The 20024-nt window shown below is 41.4% G+C and overlaps 1 protein-coding gene across 1 annotated transcript in view; it reads left to right on the top strand.

Moving 5' to 3' along the window:
• Nucleotides 1-9693, top strand: part of Actr3 (actin related protein 3) — a 43097-nt gene extending 33404 nt beyond the window's left edge. The window contains exons 9-12 of the mRNA NM_031068.1: nt 5539-5631; nt 5849-5974; nt 7782-7865; nt 8850-9693. Of these exons, the coding sequence (NP_112330.1) occupies nt 5539-5631; nt 5849-5974; nt 7782-7865; nt 8850-8945 (399 nt within the window). The 3' untranslated portion in view covers nt 8946-9693. The remainder of the gene's footprint in view (nt 1-5538; nt 5632-5848; nt 5975-7781; nt 7866-8849) is intronic.
• Nucleotides 9694-20024: the final 10331 nt, after the last annotated feature.

Genomic DNA, 20024 nt, shown 5'->3' with positions numbered 1-20024 from the left:
TTATCTTTGGGTTGTCTCTGTGTTTTAGATTTTTTTTTTTCAATTAAAAACTCTTTACCAGTGATTTTAATTTGGTGAGAAAAAATTAGATGAGTATAGTTAGTTCACTGTAGTCTCCCAGAATAGAGCGTGTGTGTGTGTGTGTGTGTTTTGTAGAAAATGTGTCACTTCCCAAGTGAATATTTGAGATTCCTTCTGTGTTCCAGTTTCTCTGTCAATTGAAGTATTCATTCATTCATTTTTTCTAATTTGGACTAGATGAATGAATGAATGTTTAACCTATCCAAGATTTGAACACTGACGATAAAATAAATGAAAGATGAAAGGATTTACTTTTGTTTTTTATTACAGAATTTTTTTTTTACAATATATTTTGATCATAATTCTTTCCCCTCCCCTAACTTACCAGCTCCTTTTCCCAGCTCCCTATTGATGAAACTTCATAGTGGAACTCATATCCTGCCCCCTCTCAGCCTTTCTGTCTCTGTTTCTTCTCTCTCTCTCTCTCTCTCTCTCTCTCAAAAAAAAAAAAAAAAAAAAAAAAAAGAAAAACCAGTAAGGTAAAAAGTACACAATAATACACGAAGTCTAAAGTCAACGTCAGTTTTCTGTTGGCCGCCTGAGCATGGGGCCTGCCCTATACCCAGCGACCTAGTGACCCAGCTGACTTTCCCAGTAGCTATCAGTTACTGCAGTGTTTCTTACCAAGGGGTGGGAATCGGTGTATCCTTCTCCGTGCTGTAGTTTGTCTACTTTGAGCTTGTGACCGTCTTGTGTGTGCTGCGCAGTCTCTTAAGTTTTGTGTGTGTCATTATTTCTGTGGTGTCTGGAAGACACTGCTTCCTTGGAGTCAGTCAGCACCTTTGGCGCCTGTTCTTTCAACCTTCTCTTTTCCCCAATAGTTCCCTGAGCCTCGAGGGCAGAGCGTGATGCAGATATCCTGCTGAATATTTATTTTTGATCAGCTAAGTTCACCACAAATATTAGAAAGAAACGGTTTCTTTTAGAAGGAGTGTATTTGGAACTTTGAATTTTTTTTTAAAGAAAATTCAAAGCCATTTTATACTTTAAATTTATGAACATACTCCTACCTATAAGACATGGGGTGTGGTATTTATTTGATACGTTCAGTCTACCCGGATAATCCTCCCTTAATAGTCTCTTAGAACATTCTCAACAGCTGTGTGCTGCTGAGACCTGACCCAGGAACAGTTAGACTAGTACCAAAAAGGAGGCTGAAGGGGTGGCCGAGTATTAGTTTTGGGAACCACTGTTGAATTTATTAAATTTTTGAGAAACTTGTAATATTTTATTTTTAACCTGTTCAATAGTGTTTTGTTGTTCTTTATAAAATATCCATTGCTTCTTTATTATATATTAATCTGATTTTCTTTTTTCTTAATTCCATTTTTATTTATATGGCTCTTTTGCCTGCATGCACATCTATGTCCTACTTCCCTACTTTGTGCCCATGGAAAACAGAAGAGGGCTTTGATCACCCAGACCTGGAGTCATGGATGGCTTTGAGCTGCCATGCATGTGGGTCCTGGGGTTCCTCTAGAAGAACATCCAGTTCTCTACTACTGAGATATCTCTCCAGCTCCAAATACCTAAATTTTTTAAATTTGTATTTATGGACGTATGTGAGTATACTCGGATGCAAGTACCTGCCAAGGCCAGAGTTGGATCTTCTAGAGGTTGAAACCTGAACCTAAAGACAGTTGTGAGCTTCCCAACACAGGGACTGGGAACTGAACTCAGGTCCTCTGTAAGAGAAACACATACCTTTAACCACTTGTCACTATTCTGATTTTCATTTGGGGATTCTGTATTGTAGTGGGGGTAGGCCCTTTATGCCAACAGATAGATAGGCCCAAGTTAAACTTTAATTCTTTCTGTACCAGAATTTCCATGGTGGATACAGAGTACAGGAACTTGTAGTTTTGTAAAGTTTTGCTTTTGTGCATTCCTGATTAAAAACTAAAAGCTGGAAGTTTTGTCCATACCTGTAATCCCAACACTCAGTAGGTTAAGGTAGAAGGATTACTGAAAATTGTAGGCCAGCCTAAGCTTCGTAGCAAGAATGTGGGTCAGTAAAAATCAGAAGGAGAGAGAGTGCTATGTAAAGGATGCTGACACAGCTGCAGTGTGCACAGCCCTCCTCTGGCCTTTTGCTCACAGTATGGCAGAGAGATGAGCAAGATTATGGGAAAGGTTAACAATGTATGCATATGAGTATGTGTATGTGGCTGTTTCAGGTAAATATTAGAGAGGTCAAAGGACAATGAAGAGACTACTAGTTCTGCCTTAATGGTGCAAGGGTTTCGTAGAAATGAATGCAATAAAAAGGATTTTTCTGTCAAATTGTTACTTTCTTTCTAGATTTGGGAAATTAATTTTTGCTTTTTTTTTTTTTTTAAAGAAAACAAAATAAACTAAAACCAGTGCCAGGTTCTGAAGGTAAAGTATTATCATGAGCTTATTAAAGCACAGTGCTTTGAGTACTAAGGGCTCTTCAGTGTTTGCAGCTGAAAGCCAACAAAGACTGTATGCAGTCAAAAATGCCATCTCAGACAGTAATGTCTCAAGTTCTAGTTAGCCTGCCTCTGACTGCATGTGAGCTTGTCTTTAACTGACGTCTAGAATCACTGACTCTTTTTCTTCATCTGTTGATAAAGTTCTTGAGAATATTATAAAGTACTGAATACTGAACTATTGCTCCTAAGGGAAGAAAAGGGCTAGGTCTCTGTCAGTCCCTCATCATGTTTTCTTCATCCTGTCTGTGTATACCTCTGGCCTCTGTGTTTCTCTGTTTGAACTAATTGCCATCCGTGCTGCTATCTTATGTCTGAAGGATGCTGCCTAACTGGCACTTTGTTGGAAGACACACCCCCTAGACTTCTTCCTAGACATGTGGACTACACAGCAGCACCGTGCTTTAGATAGTGATCTACACATCAGGATCACCAGTCATAGTAGGAAAAACACTAACCCTAAATGACTGAAAAGGACATGTATCGATTGTGTGACAGCTAAAAAAGACGTAGTTCCTGTTCGGTTTCAACCAGGAACATTCACACTTGGTCTGCCTTCTTCCTGTTTTGCTCTGAACATCGCCCAAAGATCAAAAGTGAACACCCCGGCCTGTCTATTGGAGATACTGCAAAGAAACTGGGGGAGATGTGGTCTGAGCAATCTGCCAAAGATAAACAACCGTATGAGCAGAAAGCAGCTAAACTAAAGGAGAAGTATGAAAAGGATATTGCTGCATACCGTGCCAAGGGCAAAAGTGAAGTAGGAAAGAAGGGTCCTGGTAGGCCAACAGGCTCAAAGAAGAAGAATGAACCAGAAGATGAGGAAGAGGAGGAGGAGGAAGAAGATGATGAAGATGAAGAGGAGGAAGATGAGGATGAAGAATAAGTATCTGTCCTAAAGTGTGGAGTATATGTGCTCAGGCAATTATTTTGCTAAGAATGTGAAATTCAAGTGCAGCTCAACATTAGCTTCAGTATAAAAACTGTACAGATTTTTGTATAGCTGATGAGATTCTTTGTAGAGAAAATACTTTTTAAAAAGGGTTTGTAGCTTTTTCAGGGGCTACAACGTACAGTTAGATTTAAAGCTTTTGATGTTGAATGTTTCTAAATATTTAATGGTTTCTTTAATTTCTTATGATAGCAAAAAAAAAAACTTCATAGGAATTTGTATTACCAGTAAAAGAATTTTTTTTTTAGGATGTTGCATTTTTGTTTTTTTTTTTAAATTTGTAATAAAATAATGTATATTACTTGCAAAAAGAAAAAAAAAAAAAAAGAAAGTGCGGCTGCCCTGTGTATGCGGAACTAAGTGTCACTGCTCACATGAGGGTTACAGTTCAGTTTGCAGATGCAGACTCTAATGACAGGGGGTGCAGTATCTTCTGCTGGACTGTTGGTGGCTGTTCACCTTTTTATAGATTTTACTTTATGTGTGCGAGTGTTTCGTAGCATGTATGTCTGTGCACCATATATGTGCCTATTGCCTGTGGAGGTCAGAAAAGGACATTAGATCCCCTAGAGCTGGAATTAAAGGAGGGAGCCAGTGTGTATGTTCTGGAAACAGGTGCTCTGCAAGAACAGGTACTTTATATTTTTGAGCAGTCTCTCTAGCACGTTTCACTGTGGTGAAGTTTCACATAAAGTCTAGAGGTCAGAGTTCCCTTTGGGAACTTTGGAAGAAGAGCCAATGGTGTGTGGCTCTTTGAATCTTTGTTAGCTGTTACAAGATTGTTTTCCAGATGGTAATTTTTAAAAAGTTTTCACATTTTTTCTTTATTGCATATTTTTTTATTTACATTTCAAGTGTTATCCCCTTTCCCAGTTTCCCCTCCAGAAACCCACTATTTCCCTTTGCTTCTGTGAGGGTGCTCCCCAACCCAGTCACCTACCGACTCCCTCCCACCTCCAGATGGTAATTTTGATATTCAGGTATTCTCTTAGCTGTGTACAGAAGTTCTTACTATGATGTCTACTGTCTCATAGAATAAGCATGGCTTTCTTTCTTTCTTTTTTCTTTTCTTTTCTTTTTTTTTGTTCCATCTTTATTAACTTGCGTATTTCTTATTTACATTTCGAGTGTTATTCCCTTTCCCTGTTTCTGGGCCAACATCCTCCTAACCCTTCCCCTCCCCTTCTATATGGGTGTTCCCCTCCCAACCCTCCCCCCATTTCCGCCCTCCCCCTAACAGTCTAGTTCACTGGGGGTTCAGTCTTGGCAGGACCCAGGGCTTCCCCTTCCACTGGTGCTCTTACTAGGATATTCATTGCTACCTATGAGGTCAGAGTCCAGGGTCAGTCCATGTATAGTCTTTAGGTAGTGGCTTAGTCCCTGGAAGCTCTGGTTGCTTGGCATTGTTGTTCATATGGGGTCTCGAGCCCCTTCAAGCTCTTCCAGTCCTTTCTCTGATTCCTTCAACGGGGGTCCTATTCTCAGTTCAGTGGTTTGCTGCAGGCATTCGCCTCTGTATTTGCTGTATTCTGGCTGTGTCTCTCAGGAGCGATCTACATCCGGCTCCTGTCAGCCTGCACTTCTTTGCTTCATCCATCTTGTCTAATTGGGTGGCTGTATATGTATGGGCCACATGTGGGGCAGACTCTGAATGGGTGTTCCTTCAGCCTCTGTTCTAAACTTTGCCTCCCTATTCCCTCCCAAGAGTATTCTTGTTCCCCTTTTAAGGAAGGAGTGAAGCATTCGCATTTTGGTCATCCTTCTTGAGTTTCATGTGTTCTGTGCATCTAGGATAATTCAAGCATTTGGGCTAATATCCACTTATCAATGATTGCATACCATGTGTGTTTTTCTGTGATTGGGTTACTAAGCATGGCTTTCTTATTTTAATTGAATCTCGCCTGACTTCTGTCCTCAGTAGCTTTAGTATGGTTGGCCACCAGGGTTCTTTCACTCCTGAGATAGACTGTTATTATTGACTTGAGCATTACACTAACAAAATGTTAACATAACAATCCTACATCTCATATATAAAATTTACTTATTTTTCAGTTTGCTAATCCAGATTTTACACAACCTATCTCAGAAGTTGTAGATGAAGTCATTCAGAATTGCCCCATTGATGTCCGGCGTCCTCTCTACAAGGTTAGTATTTACAGCAAAAACTAGAGTTTAAAGTTTTCTTTTCATAATATTTAATAGCATATTTTAAAACTTTTATTCTAACTGTTCATTGTTAAATATTAAAGAATTGTGTCTTAGAAAGGACACAACTGAATTCTTGTATATTTGTTTCTAGATTGTTTCTCTTTTAAAATAAAGGTCATAATTCTTGTTTTTGTTTTTTTTTCTTCCAACACAGAACATTGTCCTCTCTGGTGGTTCAACCATGTTCAGGGACTTTGGACGTCGTTTGCAAAGAGATCTGAAGAGAACTGTAGATGCCAGGCTGAAGTTGAGTGAGGAGCTGAGCGGTGGCAGATTGAAGGTTGGTTCTCGCAAGCATTGACAGATGTGCAAGGCCCCTTGCTATCGCAGCCTGACAGGAACAGTGCAGGCTTCCCACTTAGGAGCACTACAACTAGCAGAGCACATGTTGTGCTGGCAGGCGGCTACTGTCCCTGGGATCATGGATGCAGTCTGTCATTTGGTACTTTGACCTGTTTTGAGCTGTGTTGAGTAATGATAACACGTCACAGCTCAGGCAGACTGTTGAGTAATAACACGTCACAGCTCAGGCAGACTGCATGTGCAGGTGGTTTTCATGTTTGCTTTCTTCTTCAACCAACCAATTCTCCCGACACACATCACTCTCCACTGTGTGAAAGGCTGTGTTTCACAGACACAGTTTTAAATCTGTGTAGCAGGGCCTGGTAAGAGATGGCTTGTACACACTCAGTGACTTGAGTTTGATCCCGGGAATCCACGGAAAGGTGAAAGAGAAGCAGCTTTCAGTGTTATCCTCTGACCTCCTCACGCACACCATAACACATACACACACACCATCCACACACAAAACAAATAACAAGTAATTTCTAAAGAAAAGTTTAAATTCGGGGTTTGGGGAACTCATACATTGATGATGTGCACAAGGTGCGGCTGTTGACCTGAGGCATATTTCACCAGTTGATTTAAAATGATCTGAAAACAGAATAAAGCGAAAAACAAAAGAAAACAAAAAACAATGGTATATTATTCAGTCCTGCGTCTGAATATACATTCGTTCCTTCTCCCCCTCCTTCTCCTTCTCCTCCTCCTCCTTCTCTTTCTCCTTCATATGTGCGTGTAACATATACGTGCCTATGTGCATGCATTCACACATTGTGATCAAAAGATAACTTGAATGAGTTGGTTTGATCCTTTTACTATGTGGGTTCTATGGCAAACTCAGATTGGTGACAAATGCCTTTTATAAACACTGAGCCGTCTTGATGGCCCCACATACTCCAGTTAAGGAACTCTAGGAAGCTTTGGTTTGCTTAGTGTTTCCTAGCCTGAACATATTTGAGGAACACAGGCTATTTATTTTCTGCACTTTGTCTTGGTGTGGGTCTGTTTGGTATTCCTTGTGGTTGGGTGCGCTTGGTGGTCACATCAGAATCAGTATCATATCAGTTTTACTGTGTTTTATCAGAGGATGCATGAACTGTTCCACCTATTAACCGTAACACGTGGTAGAGTGCTTCCTGCCGGCTCTCTCCTGTGTGTGTAGCTGCTAACTTTGCATTTCCATGTGTAGACGGAGGCCTATCAGGCCGTGTAGCTGTTCTGTTCTTCTTCAAACTTTTCAACCAGCAGTTTTAGCATTCATTGTTGTTTTCCTAAAATAGTTGTGGCTGCTGAAATAGTTGCCACAGTATAGTTAGTTTGTTTCTGTCTGCCTTGGTTTTACCCCATGTATGTCTCCTTTTATGTATTTTATTTGTATGTTTAGTATTTAATTATACATGGTTTATGGGGTACGTGTGATAATTCCGTACATGTGTGCTGAGCAAGTTGTAAGATCAAAGGTTATAGCATTTGTTTCTTTGAACACATATCATTGTGTCTGGAGCTTTCAACTCCTGTGTGGTAGCACAAATAACGGCTGTGCTGAAAAGGGCGGTCATCTCCATCTGCTGGTCCGTCTTGCTTTCTCGGTGGTCCACATCCACTCTGTAGACAATCCCAGGGCCTGAGTCATGTCACTTGGACTTTATAATCATTATTTTTGTGTATGTACATTTATGCTTAATTGATTGAGAAATTGGTCCTTGAATTTACTGTTGAAATGATGCTATTGTGTCACTTTTTAGCCCAAGCCTATTGATGTACAAGTTATTACACACCACATGCAGCGGTATGCAGTCTGGTTTGGAGGATCAATGCTGGCTTCCACGGTGCGTAAAATTACCTGTAAATTGTTATGCTTTAGATGGAAGAATAAGGGACTTAAAATTGTGTGTGTGTGTGCGCGTATACACATACATGCACACACAGTATTTATATTTGGAAGTTATTTTACTTTTTTCTTTTTCTTACCTTTTCCTTACTAGAAATTATATACTTCAGAGTGAGCTTTTATACTGTATTTTAATCTTTATTATAGGGAAAATTCTTTTAAATGTGTAGACATAATATTCACTCGAAGGTTATCTTATTTCTGTTTACCTAAACATATCAAGGAAAACATTAGATTTCATTGCATAGGAAGTATAATGTTTGAAACAGAATAAAGGGAATTATTCTAGAATCCATTTCTTTACAGACCAAAACATGCTCCCTTAGAACAAGTTCTAATATATTCGTATAGTAAGTATTTGTGCTGTCATGTTCAGGCATCGGCTATTAAAGAATTTTTTAATATAAATTACTAGATTTACAACATTGGATATAAAACCATTTAAAACAAGTAAAGAATTTTTTCTCTTTTAATTTAGTCCTGCAGTTGTGCTGCGTTGTGAGGCGTGTGTGATTGCCCTTTGGATTATAGTCTTGCACCAAGTGAAAAGGGCGGGCACACACATCCTTACAGCTCGCCCTTGCTTCTGCTCCCCTAGGCTCTTGCTCTTCTTCAGATTCTTTTCCCAATCTAAATCTAGATTTCCCAGTGGAAAAGCCCAGCAGAACAGACTAATGTCAGAATCCCGCAGAGACACACGTTGACTGAACAGTGGGATGGGAATTAATGGCCCTGGACTTCCGGCTGATTTCTCTCTCCTAGACTTTAATCTTGGTTTCTAGAGTTCTGAGCCTTGTCCAAAAGGCATGAGTTGACTGATAAATATTGTACATTTAACATCCGTTTAAAGTAACTCTTTTACAGACTTTTGGAAAATAGGATACTTTGACCTCTAACATGCATTGTTTTGTTTTGTTTTCAGCCTGAGTTCTACCAAGTATGCCACACCAAAAAGGATTATGAAGAAATCGGACCTAGCATTTGTCGTCACAATCCAGTGTTTGGAGTCATGTCCTAAAGTTGACTTCTTGTTCATTGAGGTTAGGGAGATGGAAACAAGATAATCTTTCTGATGACCTGTTTTTGTCTGAGTGGATGGTTCTGAGGTTTTTAACCAAACATGATCATACAGGAATATTTAATGATGAGTGTGTCAACATGCAGATGTAGAAGAGAGCCAAGACGATCTTTTCCTTTAGGTTGAATATTTGAATCTTATGTGTATCAAAAAAGAAATGGGTTTTAGTTCTTTCTGTGCCCTGATATTTTGTATACTCCTGACTTCCCCAGTGTGCTGGCTCTGAGGGCGTGTGGAGAGCTCTGTAATGCCTGGTTGGGCACTGCTGAGGGGCCTGCCGAGCTTGTTTCTATTTCATACTTTTTATACTTTGTGGAAAAAGTCAACGGAAAACTATAGTATTGGAGGGAACCAGTGTGACCAAGGAAAAGATGATTTCAACAAGCAGCCTCATGGGACTTGGCGTGCACTCTGGGTTCCAGTTATCTCGAGCTGCTCCACCCCTCCCCAGCCCAACGGTTCTCTCTGCAAACGCTTGGATCTAAGAAGCTAGTCTCCTGGGTTAGCTGATGCCTGCCCTGCTTTCTGGTTACTTACATTCTGTTTCTTGCTTTAAAAGAAAGACAAGACTGTTGGACCAGTATTGCAATTCTGTAGAGTCGTTTCTTATTAAAACAATAATGTGATTACCAAAATTGGCATATTTAAGGCCTAATGCCATTCTAATAAAGGCAAAAATTTCTTTTTACTACTTGTTTCAGGCTCTTTGGTCTCTTTATAAGTTAACTAACAATGCCTATTTTCTTCAAATTCTGCAGTAGCTCTTTAAAAAGCACAGCGGTTGGATAGCAAGCTGACTTTTTTATGTGCTCTGTACAAATAATTGTGAACTTTTAATATGTTGAGTGCTTTCATTTTGATAACTGGATCTCCATTTGATATTTCATTTGTATAACTCATTTGCAGTCTGAATTTTTTTTAGTGCCAGTCCCTGACATATCATGAAAAGTTCGTTTTCTTTGCATTTTCAAATATCTGGATCATGAAGAAAAGTGATGACAATAAATTAAAATTGAATTACCCTTCCTGATGTTTTTCCTTCGTGCAGTGGAGTTCAACTGGCTGTCTACATGTTTGATAGGATTTTTATGTTTGGAGAAACAGTGGCATTTGTTTATTAAGTCTCTGGCATGCGTGTGGTAGAGAATTTGTGAACATAAGATTTTACCAGTTATTTATAGAACAGCAAGTGGGTTATGTTTTAAAATCATGAAACACTTGAAGCAGCACCATCAGGAATAATACCATAATAGACAAAACAATGGAATTAGGAATGCCGCCATTACGTGCCCTTAAAGAGCTTTTGGGGTCTGTTGCAATAAATCTACAGAGACAAACTTGGGGACTGAGCCTTAATTCTTACGTGGAGTATATTGGGGTATTTATAATTTTACTATTTACCTGAGAATGATAGGCTGTAAGAAGCTGAATCATGGGGTTGGGGATTTAGCTCAGTGGTAGAGCGCTTGCCTAGCAAACGCAAGGCCCTGGGTTCGGTCCCCAGCTCCGAAAAAAAGAAAAAAAAAAAAAAAAAAAAAAGAAGCTGAATCATGAGTTTCATGTGCATGTTCCAAAAGCCCTCTGGTGTTACCATTTCTGGCCCTATAATAATATGTACTCGATATAAAAGAATGAGCTGCAAGGCTGGAGAGGCGTCTCTGTGCTCAGAAGCACTTGTGTTCTTTCAGAAGCCACTCCTTTAGGCCCCAGCACCCACGCTAGGTGGCCAGCAGCCTGCAACTCCAACTCCAGTTCTAGGGAACATGGCACCCTCTTTGGGCCTTTGAGGACAACAGGCAGAACACATGCAGTGGTACATACCTACTTCTAGTCACATAAAAAAACAACTTTACATATACCCTTGTGGGGGGCGGGTAATCTAGAATGACAAATTTAAAAAAGCATGTCCTCTAACTTTATGAGAAAACTTGTCAGAAACTTTAGGTCTAGGCTTGTTGGAGGACACAGGAAGACCTGGGCTTTGCTGTTTCCCAGAATGCATTTTGTCTGTGTCTGCGGCGAAGTAAGCTATACCATGGTTGATGTTTATCTTGTGCGTCTGAAGGAGCACTTGTACCTGTGTGCATGCAGGAATGCCAGGAGGCAGTAGGTATCGTCTGAGCACTCTGCACCTCTTCCTTTTGAACAGCGTCTCTCCCTGAACCTGAGACCCAGGTTCTCTTTCCTAGGTAGGCTGGAAGCCAACGAGCCCTAACAGTTGTCCTGTCCCCCTCCACTCTGTCCTTTTTGAAGGTGGGATTACAGATATACTAGCATTTCCATGGGTGCCTTTACTCACCAAATCATCCCACCAGCTCCCACAGACGTATTTTGACTCCCTACTACGGTCCAAGCTTTGTACATGAAGACTAGGAAGCATTCTGACCTCAGCTTAGAGGCTGTAGTAGCAGTCGTGCTCAGAAGTTATTATCTCTGATGTGTCACTCTATTTTAAAAACATTCTCTGGGTTATAGCTGTTCCTAAGTAGGTCACGTATTTGGTACTCTATCTACTTGAAATCCGCCTTCAGTTCTAGCCTTCTCTAGACTATCGGCTGGAAACAGACCAGCCCTTGTCTTCATTCCATTTCCTGTTACAGTCAGAAAAATACCCTGGAACATAGAGCTAAAGGAAGGAAGGGTGTATTTGGCTCACCGATCCATGGCACTCTTGCAAGGAAGGCAAGGTGGTAGGAACCTGAACAATCTGGTCACATCCTGTCCAGTCAGAACCAAAGGCATGCACACACGCACTCGTGCTTCAGGGGTTGCGGCACAGGTGATGCTGAAGTGTATCATGGTGTCAAACACTGAACCACCACGGCCCTTTCGTTCACATTTGTCTGAGCAGCACTTTTTGCACTTATTTCCCATAAAATTGAAGCTGGTGTTGCTTGGGGGCACTGAGAGCACGGGTAAATGGATTTGGATGCTTGCTTCTTTCCTGAATAGGAAATTGCTTCATAAGCCCATTGCATTTTCATCTAACCGTTAGGATTCTAGCACTTTCTTTTTCGTCTTCGTGTAGACATAATGTGTACATGTTTGTACATGTACATGAGTCTGGGGTGCATGTGTCAGGGTCTGTGTGTGCACGCACGGAGGTCAGAGGATAACCTTAGATGTTAGTCTCACTCTTGACCTTGTTTAAGACTGTTCTATGCTTTGCCACTCCAGGCTAGCCCAAGAGCCTTTTCCAGGGACTCCTCTGTCTGTTTCCCACCACTCCAGATGAGTGTTAATGGTCCTGCTGATACTACTGCATCTGGCTTTACGTGTGTTCTAGGGACTCAAACGTGTCCTTGAGTTTGATCGCAAGCACTCCTACCTACTGCGTTATCTCCCTGGCTTGAATTCTGCTATTTACATTGGGGTAGCTACTTATCTTCAACCCACATCACAAGAAATTACTTTTTCCACAGTGTGTGCTAAGAGGTAGGAGTGGCGGCTATAGCTGCTGAGCTTAGTCCTCCCTCTGCCAGCTGCTTAGCTTGTCCCCTCCCCCTCACCAGCTGCTGAGCTTAGTCCTCCCCCCACCAGCTGCTGAGCTTAGTCCTCCCCCCAACCAGCTGCTGAGCTTAGTCCTCCCTCTGCCAGCTGCTAAGTTTGTCCCCTCCCTCCCACCAGCTGCTGAGCTTAGTCCTTCCCCCCCACCAGCTGCTGAGCTCAGTCCTCTCCCCCACCAGCTGCTGAGCTTAGTCCTCCGTCTGCTAGCCACTGCTATTCCCAAATGCTGCAAACCTAAAGCAAGTGAATTCACAGCTACCAGAATGATGTCTCTTCCTACTTGAAGGATATATGATTTCAGAGGAAATGGAGGTGTTCCTTAGACTCTTATACACAGAATTATTGGTTAGCATTTGGAATGACTAACGTGACAGTCTTCCAGATGCTGGGCACACGATAGGGAGCAAAGCAATGTGTTTTTCCCATCTGCAATTTGTGTGTGTGTGTGTGTGTGTGTGTGTGTGTGTGTGTGTGTGTGTGTGTGTGCATAGAAGCCACAAGAAGTGTCAAAGCCCCTGTGGCTGGTGTTAAAGGTGGTGCATTTTAACTGCCGAGTCATCTCTCCAGCCCAAGCACATTTTCTTTTTAGAACTCTCAAGATGGTTCAACTAGTAAAGGCTTTTAGTGTCAAGCCTGGTGACCTAAATTTTAAACCCTGGTTTGAACAAGACAACCAGGGTTTGTCTTGTAAGTGGTCCTCTGACTTCATGTACACTGTGGCTCAGACGTACACAAAATTTTTAGAAGAATATTTTCATCTAAATTTTAACTCCTATATACTATGCTCACAAAATCTTATCCTACCCAGAATTATGAAGTACACATTCCAGTATTGTGCCTGAGTTGTGTGAATAGCTGTTTCTTGTGCTCTCTGTTCTGGTTTAGACCCCCCAGACCAACACAAACAACCCCTTGCAGTGTGTTAATATTAAAACGTTTTGTTTGTTCTGAGATACAAAGGGCCTTTGCTTGAGGGGCACTTCGGGGTTAAGCACAGTGCTCCCTCCCAATGCTCTCTTTCTGTTTTCTATAATGACTGTGATTGTTTAATGCTGACATATTAGAGCTGAAATGTTTGAATATACATTTAAGCAGTAAAAAATACTGAGTAGGAAACAAGCCCATATGCTTAGAATAGGACGAGAGAAAAAAAGGCCTCATTATCCTCATCCACAAAAAGAAAGTCGGAAGGATGCCGGTTTGAAAGTGTTCTGTCCCATAAATGGGATTTACAGAGAAAGCCACAAGTGTAGCTGACTGTTTTCCTTTGGGGGGAAAAAAAACACCCTTGTCAGGGCTGAAAAGAAGGCTCAGTAGTTAAGTGCTTATGTGTGTGAAGGCATGATGGTCTTAGTTTGAGCTCCAGAAGCCACATTAACAACAAGCAACTGTTTGTGAGGTGTGTGTCTGTTCACTCAGCTCCCCGCATCAAGACAGGAGGGGAGCAAAGGTCAACCTGTCTGGAGGAAGTGGCAAAGCTACATTAGCAAGGGAGACTCTCCCTCATAACCTGGCAGAAAGGAAGAACTAAGCCCCCCAGAGTTGTCCACACATACAATACGTAATTTAAAAACATAATTAAAATAAATTTTGCCTTTGTATAAGGAATGACTGCTGAGTGAATTCCTAATGTAAGCCTGAAAAGTGTTAATTCCACTTGGGGAAGCACCTTGCCTTCATCTGGTGTAGGGAGTGGTTTGCGGCAGCTCTCTAACCTTGAGTTTCCTGGGCTTGATGCTTTGATGCCATTGAAATATTGTTACTTATTTCTTGTAATTAGATTCAGCCTCTCACCCCCACTAGAAGAGCAGAAGGAGCTCTTTATTGCTGATTCATCTCTCCAGTCCCTTGTCTAAACCTGCAGAAATAATTCAAGAAGTCATTTGCATTAATAACCATTATTTTTTAAAAGTATTTGATAATTGCACATGTGAGATCAATAAACAAGTTTTCTTTTCCTATTTTGGTAATTCTGAATTTAGCATTAAATATACTGGTATGTATGTTTGTAGCATAACACACATGCATGCATTCACACACACACACACACACACACACACACACACACACACACGCTTTCCTGTAATCTATTTTCCATTTTCACTGGTTTTGTGTATAGACACTTTTCTCCTGCAAAAGAATACCTGCCACTTCATTTTTTTTTTTTTTTGGTTTTAGATTTTTGTAGTAAATGTTACAACTAAAAATTTAGTCTAGTGAAGTTTGCATAGGTGAAAATTGTCTCATTCATTCTTTGAAGGTCTTTTTTTCTATTTTCATTTCAATGAAAACAACTCTTTGAGACATATCTTGTGGATCTTAAAAATACTACTGGTACATTTTGAATTTCTTCCTCTCCTCCCAGTTACATTTGTAATACTCAGAAAAATCAAATATACAGTGGATTTTGGCTTTATGTTTTAAATTATCTGTTTCAACTAGTTTTCTAGAGTTTGAGACAAATCCATGGCTTTTTTTTTTTTTAATCTTCATTAACTTGAGTATTTCTTATTTAAATTTCGATTGTTATTCCCCTTCCCTGTTTCCAGGCCAACATCCCCCTAAACCTCTAGCCCTCCCCTTCCCCTCCCCATCCTCCCCCCATTACCAACCTCCCCCTAACAATCATGTTCACTGGGGGATCAGTCTTGGCAGGACCAAGGGCTTCCCCTTCCACTGGTGCTCTTACTAGGCTATTCATTGCTACCTATGAGGTCAGAGTCCAGGGTCAGTCCATGTATAGTCTTTGGGTAGTGGCTTAGTCCCTGGAAGCTCTGGTTGCTTGACCTTGTTGTTCATATGGGGTCTCGAGCCCCTTCAAGCTCTTCCAGTCCTTTCTCTGATTCCTTCAACGGGGGTCCCGTTCTCAGTTCAGTGGTTTGTTGCTGGCATTCGCCTATGTATTTGCTATATTCTGGCTGTGTCTCTCAGGAGAGATCTACATCCGGTTCCTGTCAACCTGCACTTCTTTGCTTCATCCATCTTGTCTAATTGGGTGGCTGTATATGTATGGGCCACATGTGGGGCAGACTCTGAATGGGTGTTCCTTCTGTCTCTGTTTTAAAACTTTGCCTCCTTATTTCCTCCCAAGGGTATTCTTGTTCCCCTTTTAAAGAAGGAGTGAAGCATTCTCATTTTGGTCATCCTTCTTGAGTTTCATGTGTTCTGTGCATCTAGGGTAATTCAAGCATTTGGGCTAATAGGCATTTATCAGTGAGTGCATACCATGTGTGTTTTTCTGTGATTGGGTTACCTCACTCAGGATGATATTTTCCAGTTCCATCCCTTAGCCTATGAATTTCATAAAGTCATTGTTTTTGATAGCTGAGTAATATTCCATTGTGTAGATGTACCACATTTTCTGTATCCATTCCTCTGTTGAAGGGCATCTGGGTTCTTTCCAGCTTCTGGCTATTATAAATAAGGCTGCGATGAACATAGTGGAGCACGTGTCTTTTTTATATGTTGGGGCGTCTTTTGGGTCTATGCCCAAAAGGCAGTTCAATGTCCAATTTTCTGAGGAACCTCCAGACTGATTTCCAGAATGGTTGTACCAGTCTGCAATCCCACCAACAATGGAGGAGTGTTCCTCTTTTTCCACATCCTTGCCAGCATATGCTGTCATCTGAGTTTTTGATCTTAGCCATTCTCACTGGTGTGAGGTGAAATCTCAGGGTTGTTTTGATTTGCATTTCCCTGATGACTAAAGATGTTGAACATTTCTTTAGGTGTTTCTCAGTCATTTGGCATTCCTCAGCTGTGAATTCTTTGTTTAGCTCTGAACCCCATTTTTTAATAGGGTTATTTGTCTCCCTGTGGTCTAACTTCTTTAGTTCTTTGTATATTTTGGATATAAGGCCCCTATCTGTTGTAGGATTGGTAAAGATTTTTTCCCAATCTGTTGGTTGTCGTTTTGTCCTTACAACAGTATCCTAAAATCAGGAGGTGTTTATCTGTGTATTCTTTCATTTGAACTGATCAACAAGATAATATGTATCTTTTTTGTCTGGTAGCAAGTAGATTTTGTATCCTGTTGTAGCTTTTTGCCATTGGATATCAAATTGAGTATCATAGAAACTTTATTAATAGAATTTAGCTGTTATTTAAAGAACAAAATTATATATTTAGTAAAATAATAATAGAATTCAGTAAACTATTACAGCTTCGTATTTTCTGTCTAACTAACACAAAGCCTGGTGAGGTGAGGACTCATTGACAGTCTCACTTTACTGATGTAGAAAGTTCGGATGAAGAAACTTTCCAAGGATGTGATGATGACATGAATCTTGACTCTTGACTTCCTGACTTACGGATTTATTTCTTTATATGCTGTAAAGTGGCTTTAGTTCAATTTTTGAATGGGTTACTTTTGGTTATAGAAATAAAAGTCAAAGTTATATATTCCTAGAAACTAGATAAAAATATGTGGTCCTAAAAGTGTCAGCCAGACAATAGACCATTGAGACTCTTCCCAGGTAAATCTGGACAGTGTCGAATAAACAAAGCTAACTATCACATAAGTCTTTCCACAGACTTGTGAGATAAATGCTGCTTGCTTCTCAGAAAGAACATGTGATTTTCCTATTTATTTACCCAGTAACTGGCCGCCGACCCAGAACCTTAAACCCAGAACTGTTGGCATAAATGGAAAACACACTCTTCTTGAACAGTGTTATTCTTTGGATGTGTCTAATGTGGTAACCCATTCCTGACTAAATAATCACTCACCCTGGTCATTGTTAATACTATCAGATGAGAGGAAGCTTCTGTGTTTCATCTAGAATGTGATTGCCTCTTGCCACTGTTTCCTTTCCATGTAATTCTGTACCTCCTCTCCTCACAACCTTCTTCCTTTTCCTTATTGCCTTAGCCTTAAGCATAAGCAGTTGATTTCTCGAATCTTGATTGAGCTTGTGTGTGCATGTAGGTGGAAAGCAGAGTTCACTATTGGGTGTCTTCATGGATTTCCAGTTAACCTAGAACTCCCTGACGCTGATAGATTGGCTGGCCTGGAAGCCCAAAGGTTCCTCCTTGCCACTTCATTTTTGTCTTGGACTTGGCCAGCATTGGGCATAGGGCAGACGGAGGTTGAATAAATACTCCTACACTGGCCCCACAAAGCATTTGCTTCAGTTTTTTCCCTGGCACTGCCTTGAATGGTAACAGATGGTGTGTGGTACCCTTTTCATCGCGATCCATGTCTGTCAGATAAAGCACACATCACCCTTAGGCAGGGAGACCCTGTACAATCCAAGCTCTTTACAACTCCGCTGTCTGCAGTCACCTGAATGTCAATGGGTAGATATGTTCATCTTGATATGTGCTAAGTGCTTATGGGTAGCATCCTCAGGTGAACGATGGGAGGTTGTAAACCCTCAGATCACACCCCAAGGAAACAACGTGTCATCTGCAGTTGAAAATGCACAGGAGTAAAGGAGGCATCGTTCACCCCAACTTCATTTGTTTTTCCACATGTTTACATTTGGTTTGCAGCGTGAAACAAGTCATTATCATGTAACAGCCACTTTTACAAGATTCAATACCCAAGATAGAGTTCACAGACCCTATGAAGCTCAAGAAGAAGGAAGACCAAAGTGTGGGTGCTTCAGTCCTTCTTAGAAGAGGAAACAAAATACTCACAAGAGGAAATACAGGGACAAAGAATGGAGCAGAGACTGAAGGAAAGGACTGCCCCACCTGGGGATCCATCCCATCTGCAGCCACCAAACCCAGTCACTATTGCTGATGCCAAGAAATGCTTGCCAACAGGAGCCTGATGGATGTCTCCTGAGAGACTCCGCCAGAGTCTTACTGATACAGATTAAGATGCTTACAGCTAACCATTAGACTCAGCAGGAGACCCCAATGGAGGAGTTAGAGAAAGGACTGAAGGAGCCACCCCATAGGAAGGACAAGAATATCAACCAAACAGCCCCCTTCACCCCAAGCTCCCAGGTACTAAACCACCAACCAGAGTACACATGGAGGGACCCATGACTCCAGCCACATATGTAGCAGAGGATGGCCTTGTCTGGCATCAATAGGAGGAGAGGTCCTTGGTCCTGTGAAAGCTCACTTTCCCAGTGTAGGGGAATGCCAGGGTGTTGAGGTAGGAATGGATGGGTGGGAGGGAGAGTATTCTCATAGAAGCAGGGGGAGGGGGAATGGAAGAGAGGACTGGGAAAGGGGATAACACTTGAAATGTGAATATATAAAATATCCAATAAAACTATCATTTACAAATGTTTCAGGGGCTGGCCCAGTAAGTAAAGTGCTTGCCATGCAAGTATGAAGACCCAACGTTGATCCTTAGCAAGCAGGTTAAAGCTGGGCACTGCAATACATGCTTGTAACCCTAGCTTGTCGGGGAGGCATTGGCAGGACAGGATGATCCCAAGGGTTTGATGGTCAGCCAGGGTAGCCAGTGACCTCCAGATTCTTGTTTAAAAAAATGTAGTACCAGCAAGATGTCTTAGCAGTTAAAGTCCCATGTTGAGCAAATTTGAGGACTTGGATTCAATGTTTAAACCCACAAAAAGTTGGAAGAAGATAACTGTCTTCTTGCTGCCCTCTGACTTCCACATGACCTCCAACATGTGCACTGTGGCATACATACCCTGACCCTAGCAGGTTACCAGGCTTCGGGGCAAATGCCTTTACCCACTGAGCTTAGCCTGGGAGAAACATTTAAAATGTTGCACCATGGTTAGAGAGACAGGTGGACCAAGGCAGGCTATGCTAATGAACCAGGAATAAGTTTTAAATAGTCACCAGAACCCTGGAGTGAATGGCCAGGGAAACAGACACCCACTGCTGCCCAGGTGCACAGAATAGTGGCGGAAAACAAAATACAACAGAAACATCACAAATCCAGCAGCAGCAGCAGCAGAAAGGCTGCCTAGGGCAAAAGTGAACACAAGCAGGCAGGCTTTCCATACCCCCCTCATTAGAGCCTGAGGCACAAAAAGTCCAATTTGCAAAACACAAGAGTCAAATGTCAATTGGTTGGTGGTCAGTGTCTGATTGGGGGATTCTGTTAGAAAGTGGAGCCCAGGGCCAGCAAGACAGCTCAGCCTGTACAGGAACTTAGCATCAAGCCTGATGACCAAGGCTGGCGACCCAAGTTCAATCCCTGGTATCCACAGACTTGAAGGTAAATACCAACTCCTACAAGTCGTACTCTGATCTCCACAGATGCACCTTTCCCCCAGAAGGCAAAGGGGAAGTAATAATAATAATGATAATAATTATGGACACTTACTTTATACTTGGTTATGGAAATATGTAAATAAATAAATGATAATATTATTATAGAGTAGAGCCCCATGCTGAAATCCCCTTCAGCAGGAAGGACATATTACTTGAACTTGTTTGAAATACTGAGAGGGGCAGCCCATCCCCAACCTGCAGAGATGCCTAAAAAGACACCCAAGGGAGAACTAGTCCAACCTAACTTGGAAGGAATAACTTTTAAAGTTTTGTGCACAGGGTTGGGGATTTAGCTCAGTGGTA

Source organism: Rattus norvegicus, chromosome 13, assembly GCF_036323735.1.
Source record: "Rattus norvegicus strain BN/NHsdMcwi chromosome 13, GRCr8, whole genome shotgun sequence".
Lineage (NCBI taxonomy): Eukaryota > Metazoa > Chordata > Mammalia > Rodentia > Muridae > Rattus > Rattus norvegicus.
The sequence above is the reverse complement of the archived record's forward strand: the minus strand, read 5'-3'. Positions and strand labels throughout refer to the sequence as shown.